Genomic DNA, 12,528 nt, shown 5'->3' on the forward strand with positions numbered 1-12,528 from the left:
ATATTTCTTCCAAAGAACCATTTCTCCTAGTTTTGGAGGCCTTTTGTCTACATGAGTTTCAAGTAGAATTTGTATTTTAATCTTGTTATTTACTCTGAATATGATTATAATGGCAATTAGTAACTGGAAATATTTCCATATCCCTTTAATGTGTTTGAATTTCATAAACCTTTATTTTTTTATGTTTAGAATTTGGATTCCTTTAAGCAATTTTCTGTATTTAGCTCAAATAAAAAGGTTTCCCTGAAGCTTGATAACTTTGAGACTATTAGTGTAAATATATGCATAATTTAAGAATTTAGTAATTGGCTTTCCTTATTATGGGTATATATAGTTAAACTCTGTCATTGGTCCCCTCCCAAGAAAACTGAAGGGTATAGCAATAATTTGTTACCAAGCTAGACTACAGTCTAAGAAGAGGGACCTCTTGTAATCATAGTTGCGTGAGAAAGCAGAATTCAGGACATGGCCATCAGATAGGGCTAGACAGATTGGAGTTATGACTGATTTTTCAGGAACCTGTGCTTTCTTATCAATTTCTCCTCAAAAATCATCAGATATTAGAGGCCATAGCAAGAGAACCTTGCAGACCAGAAAAATTATAAGACCTGATTCAGGTTTGTACCCACATAACTATTTAGGAAATACATCTGACCACAGCTATCAAAGGATGCTTAAGAAAGTAATTGACATTCTCGTATAAGCACAGTCTCCCATTTATTCAAATAAAAGTCCCATTTTGCGAGAATAGATAAGAGGTGAACTTAGCTAATTCTCTAAAATCATGGTTTAACATGGCTAAAACATGGTGTATGAGATGAGCTCAGATATGGTCATATTGTTGTTTTTCCTTTCAGTAATTATTCAATAGAATTTATTTTTGTATAGCAGAAAAAATAGAACCAAGACTTATTTTATATAATTTGTGATTTCATGTATCATAAATATAGTATTTTTGTATTTTTAACATGTAAGATTGATTGGATTGTTGGAATCTAGAAAATAATTCTGGTGTGCTATTGTTTTCCTTCTCTCTCCCATAGTCCTCCTTCTCCACAGAAAACCTGGTAGTGGTTATCCAGGTCAGAGATGTAGGCAAGTTAAGATTGATAGGAATGTGTGTGTGTTTTGCTCATGGGTTTTGTTTTCTTTCCCTCCTCCAGCCGCTCACACATGCAGCAGCAGTGAGTTCAAATGCACCTCTGGGCGTTGTATTCCTCAACAATGGCACTGTGATCAAGAAGCAGATTGTCCTGATGGCTCTGATGAGCCTGCCTCCTGTGGTAAGACAGGAAACAAGCATGAGAGGCAGTAGAATGCAGCCAGACAACCTCCTTATCTTCTGATCTACAGATTAGGGTCATGGCCACTGAATTCTTGTACGCCTTGTTCCTGCTCCCAGGTGGGATGCTGAAACCACACAGCAAAGGTCCTTAAAGACTATTAGTGCAGGGTGCTGTGTGGAGAACTGAGCAGGATGTGGAAATGGCTGGCTGATGCTGCTAAAGCGAGATTATATTGGTGATACACTAAATGCAATGCCTAATTTGTAGAACTCAATTGTCGTTGATTTTGAATTGGAATTTCTGAATTTTGCTTAGCTCTGGCCAATAACACCCTGGGAGGATCTGAAAATAATTGGAATCATAATATATATGTATATATAATCGCGCACGCACATACACACACACACACACACACACACACACACACACACACGGAAGTGGTGTATTATGGACTCACATCCTCTTTCTGTTCTGTCTCTGTGCCAGCTTATGAGGTGACGTACCATAGCCATCTGACAGTCCTGGGAAGCTCTAGGGGCCCTATTTTATTTCTGAATGCAGCTGTACCCTGTTTGTATTTGGAGGCTGCTATTCACCTTTGCAAATTATAACATATATACATGTACATTTAAAAAATATAATTATAAAATTAAAAACATACAGTCTTCCACATTGCCTTTATTTTTTTTTTTTAATTTAACTGCTAGAGGTGTGTAAACTTGCCAGAGAGACAGAATCAGAGAGAGAGAAAGAGAAAGCATCTCCCAGTGGGATGTGGCCATGCTGCAGTCGCTCCTCCATTTCTCCATACTTCTGGGATTTGGGGTACTCATGTACATGCACCCAGCATGTTTCTCAAGCCACCAGGGCCAGCATTCAAACCACAGCCAGCTACGTAATGTATTGTTGATACTCAAAATGTTTGGAGTTTGGGATTAGGAATGTTCATCCTGGATTTGAAGCACTTTGCTGTATCCCCCCTGCCCGCCCCCGCTCCGCTCCCCGCAACCCTCAACGCTGGTTTGTAGAAAGCAAAGGTTTTATAGAAAGCAAAGGGTACATAGAATTTTGAGAATCTATAAAGGAAATAATTTTTAACTTTTAAATAGAATAGTGTTAGATTGGTTCAAATATATGAATTATTGATTCAGATATATGAAGAATAAATACAAGTGTCCAGACTTCTCCATGAGAACCAAAGTCATGGTAGCAACCCTTAGTACCAGTACTTAAATAAAAATAAACACAGAGATTATATGTAAATATAGTCTCATTGTAGTAATTCAAGTAATATATGCATACACACATGCTCACCAGAGAGAGACAGATGGAGAGCAGGAGAAGGAGAGGGAGAATACACCCTCTGATGGGATGTGGTCACGTTGCAATCCCCTCTCCTCCATTTTTTCATCCTGTTAGGATTTTGGACAAGCACGCACATATGCCCAGCATGTTTTTCAAGCCACTGTGCTGGGATTCAAACCGTGGTTGTCTATGTGAGATCTGGTTTCCTTAATCACCAGGGTATGCAGCCAGCTCTACAAATTATATTTTAAAGAAATGACAAGATACATACAAAAAATGGGGCTTTTGGGCCAGCAGGTGGCATGGTGACTAAGGTGCTGTTGGACACTCCCACATGGCTGACCATGGTTTGAGTCCTGGACCTGGTGGCTTGCTTTCTCACTTTCCTTCTCTCTGTGTGTCTTTCTCTAGTCAAATGAAAATAAATGAATAAGTAAAATTAAATAAATAATTCCTTAAAAATGGGGCTCTTATCCTAGTCACCAAAGATAATTAGGGCTTTGCACTGTCAATCAATAACTTTAATCTCAAACCATGGGTCACTTGTATGAAATTCATCGGAGGTCCTACCCTAACTGTATACAACTAGGTAACGCTCAGTTTCAAATTTCCCGAACAATCCATGCTATAGCTAACTTCTGTCAAGTTTTCTGGATTATAAACCATTCTTCACCAAGAGTTCTTTTTGTCTTTTTTCAGTACACCATGAGCAAACATGCCTAAGTGATGAGTTCAAGTGTGATAGTGGAAGGTGCATCTCAAGAGAATGGATTTGTGATGGTGATAATGATTGTGGGGACATGAGTGATGAGGATGAAAGGCACCATTGTGGTAAGTGAAGCCAGCTAAATCCTTTGTAGAGTCATATTACAGGGAAATGCACTGGAGTATTGTTGTTGTTGTTGTATTTGGAGTCAGATTGTCAGGTAAACTTCTCTTTAAATGAATGCACACTGATAGATGTTACCTTTCTTTTTTTACTCTGGATTGTCTGATATCATCCACATAACCACCATAAAATGATGGAAAATGGTTTTATGTTTATTTTTTTCCTTATGCGTTTGGCTAATGAAAATAATGTCCTTCCTCTCTACAGTAGATAGAGAACTTGGCTGGCTACTCCTACAGTGTAACATTTAACTGTACCCCCAGTTTCATCTATTACTCTAGAGCTATATTTGGGGCTGGAACACCATTTCTATTACCACCTGGCATGGAATTCTTAGCTAAGGTGTCTTAGAAGAGTGTCTTTCCATGGCAGTACAGTAAAAAAGAATGGCTCCCTAATGTTTGCATTTGAAGGTAACCTTATATGAGGGGACATTAAAAAGTTCATGGGAGGGACCAGCAGTTAGTGTAATGGCTATATCGCTGGACTCCCATGTAGTCGACCGCGGTTCGAGTCCTGGACCCAGTGGCTTAAACTCACGCCGGGTGCATGTGCGTGCGTGCCTAAGATCCCAAGAGGAGAATGGAGGAGAAGGGACTGTGACATGGCCATCCCCCCTGGGGGGTGATTTCTCGCTTTCTGTCTCTCTGTCGGTCTGGCGAACACTCACGCCCTATAGCAAAAACCTCTACAAAAAAAAAAGAAAAAAAAAATTCATGGGAAAGTGGAATTAAAGTATGAGTTTATTATTTTTTTTATATTTATTTATTTATTTATTTATTTATTTATTTATTTATTTAATTTATTTTTGGAGAGGGAGTCCAGCGACATAACTGTTACACTAACTGCTGGTCCCAGTATGAGTTTATTTTGATGAAAGCCCATTGAAATACATGTATAGTTTTTTCATAATATGCATTTTCCACAAGCCTTTTGAAGATTCCACGTGTGTCAGTGATTTTGTTGGTGGTCCGTAGGTTCATGTATACTCTGTCTACTGAAATGGATAGTTGGCAGTTAAATGTACATGTTTTGTAGCATACCCTTTTCTCATGACTCCCTTTACCAGGAACTCCCTTCTTTTTTCTCCTACTCACCCACATTGAGATTTGATAAACTATACAACAGGTATTAATATTTATATATATTATTATATATATATAATATATATAATAGGATATATTATCCTACAGGTATTAATAATTCTTTATCAGCATCTTATCTCTTCACAGCATGATGCTTCTGACATTTCTTGTGATGTATGCCACTCCTATCCACTGTAATAAAACTTGGCACAGTTGTTCTAAAGTAGTTGAAAACACACCAAATTTTGGGGTAGAAGGACCTAGGTTTGCAACTCCAGCTCTTTCTCCTTTTAGTTTTGTGACTTTGAGCCATTTAGGTAACTGGCATAAAAATACTTATTTCCCATTGTGCTTGTGTAATCACGTATAAACTAACAAATGTTATCAAAATGTAAAGCATTTGCTATCTGAATAACAAAAGAGGAGTGGTTTTCTGAAGCCCTAAATGAAAAAGTAGGATCTTACATTTATTTTATGTAAAACTAAGTGAAGTGTTTTATGTTGATTTTTTTCTGAAAGATTTAGGAACTGTTGGGGGCATTTTTACTGTGATCTGTCATTACTATAGCAGTGTGACTTGTCTACTTGTTATCCTCCCATTTCTTTGCAGTTGTCAGGATGTTAAGTATCTTAAAGCAAGAACTTGGCTGTTGCAATGAGCTCTTGTAGGGTTTCTAATTCTTGTATGCCTTGATTTCAGAGAAAAGGAATTGCTCGAGATCTGAGTTTTTCTGTATAAATAGCAGACCTCCAGCCAGGAGGTGCATTCCCTTAAGCTGGGTCTGCGATGGTGATGCAGACTGTTCTGATGCCTACGATGAACATCAGAATTGTACCAGGAGATCTTGTGCTGAAAATGAATTCACTTGTGCAAACGGGCTCTGTATCCTCAACTCATTCAGGTGAGATGAGGATTTAAAAATTTCCCAGCAGGATGAGCAGATGGTGGTGGGTGGTTCAGGCTGGATTCCACATAGCCTACTTTGCAGTTCAAGTCCTAGACCCAGAGGCTTAAAAACACACTGGATACATGTGTGTGCATACCCAAAATCCTAAGAGGAGGATGGAGAATGGATTGGCATGTGGTCAACCCCCGGGTGGTGATTTCTCATTTTCCCTCTCTCAGTGTCTTTCTCTAGTGAATGTACATGCGCTCCAGTAAAAATCTAAAAAAAAAAAAAAAAAAAAAAAAAATTCCCAGCAAACCTTTAATGTCCATGGGCACAGGGCTGACTCATCTATTAGACAAAGTGACCAAGGTGTCTAGGGCCTGTGGCACTTCTGGTGACTGGGAAAAATGTTTAGATTTCTTATAAAACCAAAACCAAACGAAAGTTTTAGGTCAAAGAAAGTATTTTAATATGTAATATTAATGCATCTGCCTTTATAACAGTGTAGTAATTAAATACAATATTTTTAAGGTAGAAAGGGCTCAAGGAGATAAAAGTGCCCAGAATCCATGAAAGACTCCTTGCTCACAGGGCTAAGGTGATCAGTGAGGTGGTCTTGATAGAAGGACATTCTTTCTTGAAGCTGATGACATGTGGTTTTCCACTTAGAGGCATGGATAAACGAAATATTTCACTTTGCTCTCTGGAGTCCTATCATTTATAATTATAGCACTCACCTTCTGAGTTTTCACTTGGGTATGGACACTCTCTCATATGACTTCTTCAGAGATTACCAGTGCCCATAAAGTGCCTCATTATCTGATGAATGCATTTGATGAACTACAAAAGTTATTTTTAATTAACTTATCACCTAGGGAAAAAGGAATGCAATTATTAGCTTTGGACCCACATTTCTTATGGTAGTAACCAGCACCTGGGGAAATGGTGGGAATATAAAATACTGGTTTATTCTAGAGTTGTAGCTTGATTGGGTGGATGAAGATTCTTGGGGAAAAGGGACTATAGACATTGGTGATCTTGTTACTGAAATTGTCAAACCAGCATTCAGATAGCTAGAAGAGGAAGCAGAGCCCCAAGTGGGCAATAACTGAGACTTGTCAACCCCTCCAATAGTGGTACTGGGTCTCTAACTCAGGTGTGACTGGCGCAATGACTGCGGTGACTTCAGCGATGAGAGGAACTGCTCATACCCCACCTGCCATGAGCATCAGTTTACCTGTCAGAATGGGCGCTGCATTAATGAGGCCTACGTCTGTGATGGACAAAATGACTGTGGAGATGACTCTGATGAGCTGAGTCACCTGTGCCACACCCCAGAAGCCACATGCCCACCTCACCAGTTCAAGTGTGACAATGGGCACTGTATCGAGATGGTAAAAGTCTGCAACCACCTGGATGATTGCTCTGACAACAGTGACGAGAAAGGCTGTGGTGAGTATAATAGAAGATTTGGGAAAATAAGAAAGGCGAGATCAAATGTAGATAATCAACCCTTTATGACTTATCAAGACTTTCTACTCTATCTTTGAAGGAGAAAAATGCCAGAAAATTCCTATCGGCAAGGATTTCTTGGTATATAAGGTAGTACACAAATTCAATTAGACAATCAGAAAGAACAGAAGATGAACAAATGCTAAAGCCATCATTTAATAGTATTGCTAAATAAGGTGTCCAAGAATGAAGAGAATGTTGTTGATTGTCTTTGAATCCTTAGAATATCTTGTTGGGATGGACTCTTCATGGATTACTCAGTGCATGAAGTAATTTTTAATCTGTTGCTTCTTGCTGAATAGAGAACGTCCTTTCTTCCCTGTTCATGTGTGACAGGGCCAGCCAGAGGTACCGCCAGTGTTCAGTGTATGCTGTCTGGTGAGAGGCACATGTGTGCTCTTTCATGGCTCCATGCTCAGTGGCATTACACTGATAGCTTGAGGTTGGCTACATGAGTAGTCACACCAATAAAGTAGAAGACACTGTGAATCAAGAGCTTTAATTTTTTTCTCAGAGACCTGTTTTCCCAGCACACTGGCCAGGCACTTTTCTTGTCTTTATCCTGTATACATCCATTTTAAAGTTCTTGGTGAAGAGGAGATTGGTGGTCAGCTGTGGTGGCTCAGTGATAATGTGATCCTCCACAATGACAAAGCCATATGGAAAGGTGCTGCAGTCTCCCTCTATGTGCTGGGTGTGCGTGTGCATGTTCATGATTCTGGTGGCTAGAGCTTGGGGTGGTTGTGGTTTAAAGACTCCCTTGAAGGTGTCTCTCTCCACCCCACCTTATGGAAAAAAGAAATAAGCTTAAAAAAAAGAGAGAGAGAGAGAACAGTGCTAGGTATAGGATTAGAAGTCAAGTCAGTTGTATTAGTTGTTAAAACCACTGGTGAAGGATTGAAATGGGGAAGACATGCAAAAGTCATGATTTTTTAAATAATCCACTGCCTTTGAGAATCCCTCATTGTGTGTCATCTTGCAGCATGATTAATTAAGAATTGGCACCATCCAGTAGGAATTTTTACTTTGGATCGTGATGGTGGGTCTGTGGATGACATTTTAGGTTTTCTGATAACTGTCTTTTGCCTACAGGCATCAACGAGTGCCAAGACCCTTCAATCAGTGGTTGTGATCACAACTGCACAGATACCCCAACCAGTTTCTACTGTTCCTGTCTTCCTGGTTACAAGCTTATGTCTGACAAGCGGACTTGTGTTGATATTGATGAATGCAAGGAAACACCCTTTGTCTGTAGCCAAAAGTGTGAGAATGTAGTAGGTTCCTACATCTGTAAGTGTGCTGCAGGCTACATTCGAGAACCAGATGGAAAGACCTGCCGGCAGAACAGTAACATCGAGCCCTATCTCATTTTCAGCAACCGTTACTATCTGAGAAATCTAACTGTGGATGGCCAATTTTACTCCCTCATTTTGCAAGGCCTAGGCAATGTTGTGTCATTAGATTTTGACCGGGTAGAAAAGAGATTATACTGGATTGACATACAGAGGCATGTCATTGAGAGAATGTTTCTGAATAAGACAAACAGGGAGATTATCATAAATCACAGATTACCAGCTGCAGAAGGTCTGGCTGTAGACTGGGTTGCCAGGTAAGAAAACACTGATAAACTTTTGAAAAGTTAAAATGTAAAAAAAACTAGAATTATATTTTCCTCTTGATAGGGTTTAATATGTGGACACATTTAATATTTCTATATGTTTTTTTCTGCTTCATACTTAAGACTCAGACACCATGAGACCTAAACTCTAGTGATTTTAAGAATTTGTGGTATTATTTTTATGAGGTGGGGCATCACAAAGGAGGAAAGAGCACTGCTATTGCTGATCGTTCAGTTAAGTGGAGACGCAATGAAGGGATGATCCATTGGTTCAGTTGGTTCATTCAGCCATTTAAATATGCTTCCTAATCGGGCCAGCAAGATGGGATGGTGGTTAAGATTCTGGATTCCCACAGGGTCAACCACACAGTTCAAGTCCCAGACCCAGTGGCTTGAAAACTCACACCTGATATGTGGTCAAGTCTCAGACCCAGTGTCTTGAAAACTCACACATGATATGTGGTGTGTGTGTGTGTGTGTGTGTGTGTGTGTGTGTGTGTGCACATGCCCAAAATACTGGAAGAGAATGGAGAAGAAGGGATTGCGGTGTGGCTATCATCTCTGGGGGATGATTTCCACTTTCTCTCTCTCTTTCTGCCTCTCTCTGGTGAACCCATGCATCCGATGGAAAAAGAATCTAAAAAAAATCCCAAAAACCAAATAAACGAAAAACTTCCTGAGTAGCCCCTACATGCAATGACAGTAGATATCTGGAGGTGACCAAGGCCGACATGGCCCTTGCTCTCCTGGAGTCCACAGCCTTGTTTACAATTGCTAGCCATTCCCGGCCTGGGCTGGTCATGAAGTTGAGAATGGCTACCCTGAAACTCTTTCCTGATAGAAACTGAGGGCTTTTAAGGGAAACCAGTGATAGTTTAAAACTACCAGGTGAAGCACACTTCTTAACATCTTACTGAATATTTAATTTATGAGATACTTGGCAGCATAAACTGGTATATAAATGCCTGTGACATTTATAGTAGGCATTTATGCTATAGATGTTCTCACTGGAGTCAGCCCAGACTTCTAGAGGGCTCTTCCTCACACCCCCGTTTCTCCATCTTAAAGGTGAAGATTATAAACTGATGGTAGTGGGAGAGTTTGCTCCCTAGTTCTCCCTGAACAATAAGTGTTTGCTAAATAACAAATGAAACATTGACTACATGAAAACAGTATTTTAGGTATAGGGCCTCTACTATGTGTGAAAAAGTATGGTGATTCATGATTTCCAGGAACAGGTCTAACCATAGAACTGCTCCTGTCCCCATTCTTTGCTGTAGTACAGGGAAATCTAATATTTTAACTCCATTCCACCCTCTCTCTCAAAAATTGGGAGAATAATAGTGCCATGCTCCCCCCCGCCCCTCGGATTTCAGCTACTTTCCTGTCTATCTGGGCATTTTTTTTTTTTTTAAGAGAGGTTTTTGCTATGGAGTACGTTTGCTCTCCAGAAAGATAGAGAGAGACAGACACAGAAAGTGAGAAATCACTCTCTGGGGGGATGGCCACATCACAATCCCTTCTCCATTCTTCTCTCGGGATTTTGGGCACATACACGCCCGTACCCAGTATGAATTTCAAGCTGCTGGGTCCAGGACTCAAACCACGGTCGACTACGTTGGGAGTCCCACAACATCACACCATCTGCTGTTCCCTTGGTGTGTTCTTGACTAGAGGAGAGATTTACATACATGTGTAGTAGTGAGAAGGATGCAGCAAGAAAGTCTGGGTAAGGGTAAAATTTCCCGTCTGAGGCCCAGGAAGAAGCACAACCATTCCTTAAAGCATGAAGGGAGAGTAGAGCCCAGTTACATGTATGTTGTTAGGGAACATTGCTGACATAATAACTAAGTTAGAAACATATCCCTTCAGTATTTCTGCTCTTAACACAAGAGTGTTTGGTTAATGAACAGGAAAGCAGTCAGCTCAACAGAGTAAAGTGCCCCATGGCTAGCTGGTCTACCAGGACTTGAATTCCTGCTCTACCATTTAGTAATTATACAACCTCAGGACCTCAGCAGTCTCAGCAAGAAAACAGGAATAATAATAGCAACTTCTTTGAAGAGTGTTGTGATCTTAAGTAATAAAACATTGGGTCGCTGAGAAAGTCATGACACATTTTTGCATTAAAAAAACAAAGAAAAAATATATCATGATTTTCCTGATGACATAATATTTTAAAACGTCCCTGGTCTAGGGCCTGGCATTTAATTAAGTGTCCAATAAATGGCTATTATTCCTATTCTTAGCCTCTACAATAATGGACTTCAAGAATGTGACCACCTCATTCAGAAAAAATTTACCCAAGTGAATTAACTGGCAATTTAACCAGCAAGGCTTGTACATTTATACATACTCATTCTCTCATCCACAAGCCTAAACAGGTGTGACAGACCTAACAGCTAAATATTCTGATATGTACCATGGTTGGATCAGAACTGACCTCTTGAAAAGAGGCATTTAAGCCTTTTCAGAGGGAAAATCATTCTCCTTCCAGTTGTAATTGAGTGTCCAGTACTAAATGACCTTCCTATTCTAGGGGCATTGAACTCTTTGGAATGTTATGGATACTTTAAGATTCTGGTGAAAGCTATGAATGCCTTGCTGGATAACTCTAGAATGAGATGTGACCCCAGAATTTTCTATATGACAATAACCTTTAAGTGGGAATTGTAACTCAACCTCTTGCATCTTGCTGGATATATGCATTTATATTCACACAATTTTACACTGATTTTAGAGGGTTCCCACCCCCCTCAGCTTAGGCTTCCCTGACACCAGATTAAAGATCTTAGGGTAAGAACACCTGCCTTGTAGGAAAGCATGGGTTTTATTGCATAGTATTAGGTTATTGGGAAAGTCATGACATATTTTTCTTTGTTTTCTATGCAAAAATAAGACTTTCCCAACAACCCAATAATTTATAATATATAAAATTGAAATAGCCTGAGGTAAGCGTTTCTAACAGATTCTAGTACATTTCAAAAGCTTCTGAGGTTTGAAAGTAAAATGGATTACAGGGTATAAAACTCACTTGCCATTCTAGTCTTACAGGTTGAGGACTGGGTAAAGCTGCTCTTGTTCTTAAAGATGTCATTATAGTTTCCTTGTGCAGTTGTTGACAAGCCTGTTTCCTCAACTCCATTATGTAGACTATAGTTCAGGACAGTCACTTTTTTTTTTTATTCTTATATATTTTTTAAACATTTGATTGCTCTACATCATTTGGCTTGTAAAGAGACTTTGCCCAACATGAATTACATCTCAGACCAGCCCCGTTGAGAATACTATACACGTTACCATCAACGAGTAATAAACCATTTCTGTGCAGGACAGTCACTTCTGCTTCCCTGTTCTAAGCTTTTGCATTGCCTGGAAAGGATGCCTTATACTTCATGAGGAAAGTAAAACTAGACTTCTAGAGTGAGGTGTGACCTCCAGAATTCTCTATGTGACAATACTTTTAAGTGTTAATTGTAGCCCAACTTCTTGCATCTTCCATTTCTTTATTGAAAGAAGCCAGCCTCCTGTTTCTCCTGCTCCTCATTTACCTTGGGGAAATAAGCCTTCTATCATCTGTCTGTGATTCTCAGGTAGCTTGGATAGGAATTGGGTGGCTAAATATGAACCATTTCACAAAGCGACTTAATCAGTAACTCCTGGCTTTCCATTTTAGAAAACTTTATTGGGTGGATATCAACCTGAATTCCATGTTTGTCTCCAACCTTGATGGTGGATACCGCCGCACTCTGGCCCAGCACTGTGTGGATGCCAACAACACATTCTGCTTTGATAATCCCAGAGGAATTGCCCTTCACCCTCAATATGGGTATAGTCTCCCTGAGGTCTTGAGCTTTCCTTTCATGCACTTATTTCACCTCTGTTCTGAAAAGGCTGTTCACATAACTATTTCCTGGCCAATGTCTTGCTGGAACTTATCTTC

General features: G+C 39.7%; 1 protein-coding gene across 1 annotated transcript in view; it reads left to right on the top strand.

Moving 5' to 3' along the window:
• The window catches only part of LRP2 (LDL receptor related protein 2), a 241,297-nt gene that overhangs the window by 166,555 nt on the left and 62,214 nt on the right, over window positions 1-12,528 (top strand). Inside the window, exons 46-51 of the mRNA XM_014589797.1 lie at window positions 1,164-1,283; window positions 3,291-3,422; window positions 5,266-5,467; window positions 6,612-6,907; window positions 8,060-8,576; window positions 12,262-12,414. Coding sequence (XP_014445283.1) covers window positions 1,164-1,283; window positions 3,291-3,422; window positions 5,266-5,467; window positions 6,612-6,907; window positions 8,060-8,576; window positions 12,262-12,414 — 1,420 coding nt within the window. The remainder of the gene's footprint in view (window positions 1-1,163; window positions 1,284-3,290; window positions 3,423-5,265; window positions 5,468-6,611; window positions 6,908-8,059; window positions 8,577-12,261; window positions 12,415-12,528) is intronic.

The sequence above is a fragment of the Tupaia chinensis genome, unplaced genomic scaffold (genome assembly GCF_000334495.1).
Source record: "Tupaia chinensis unplaced genomic scaffold, TupChi_1.0 Scaffold000381_1, whole genome shotgun sequence".
Classification (NCBI taxonomy): Eukaryota; Metazoa; Chordata; class Mammalia; order Scandentia; family Tupaiidae; genus Tupaia; species Tupaia belangeri.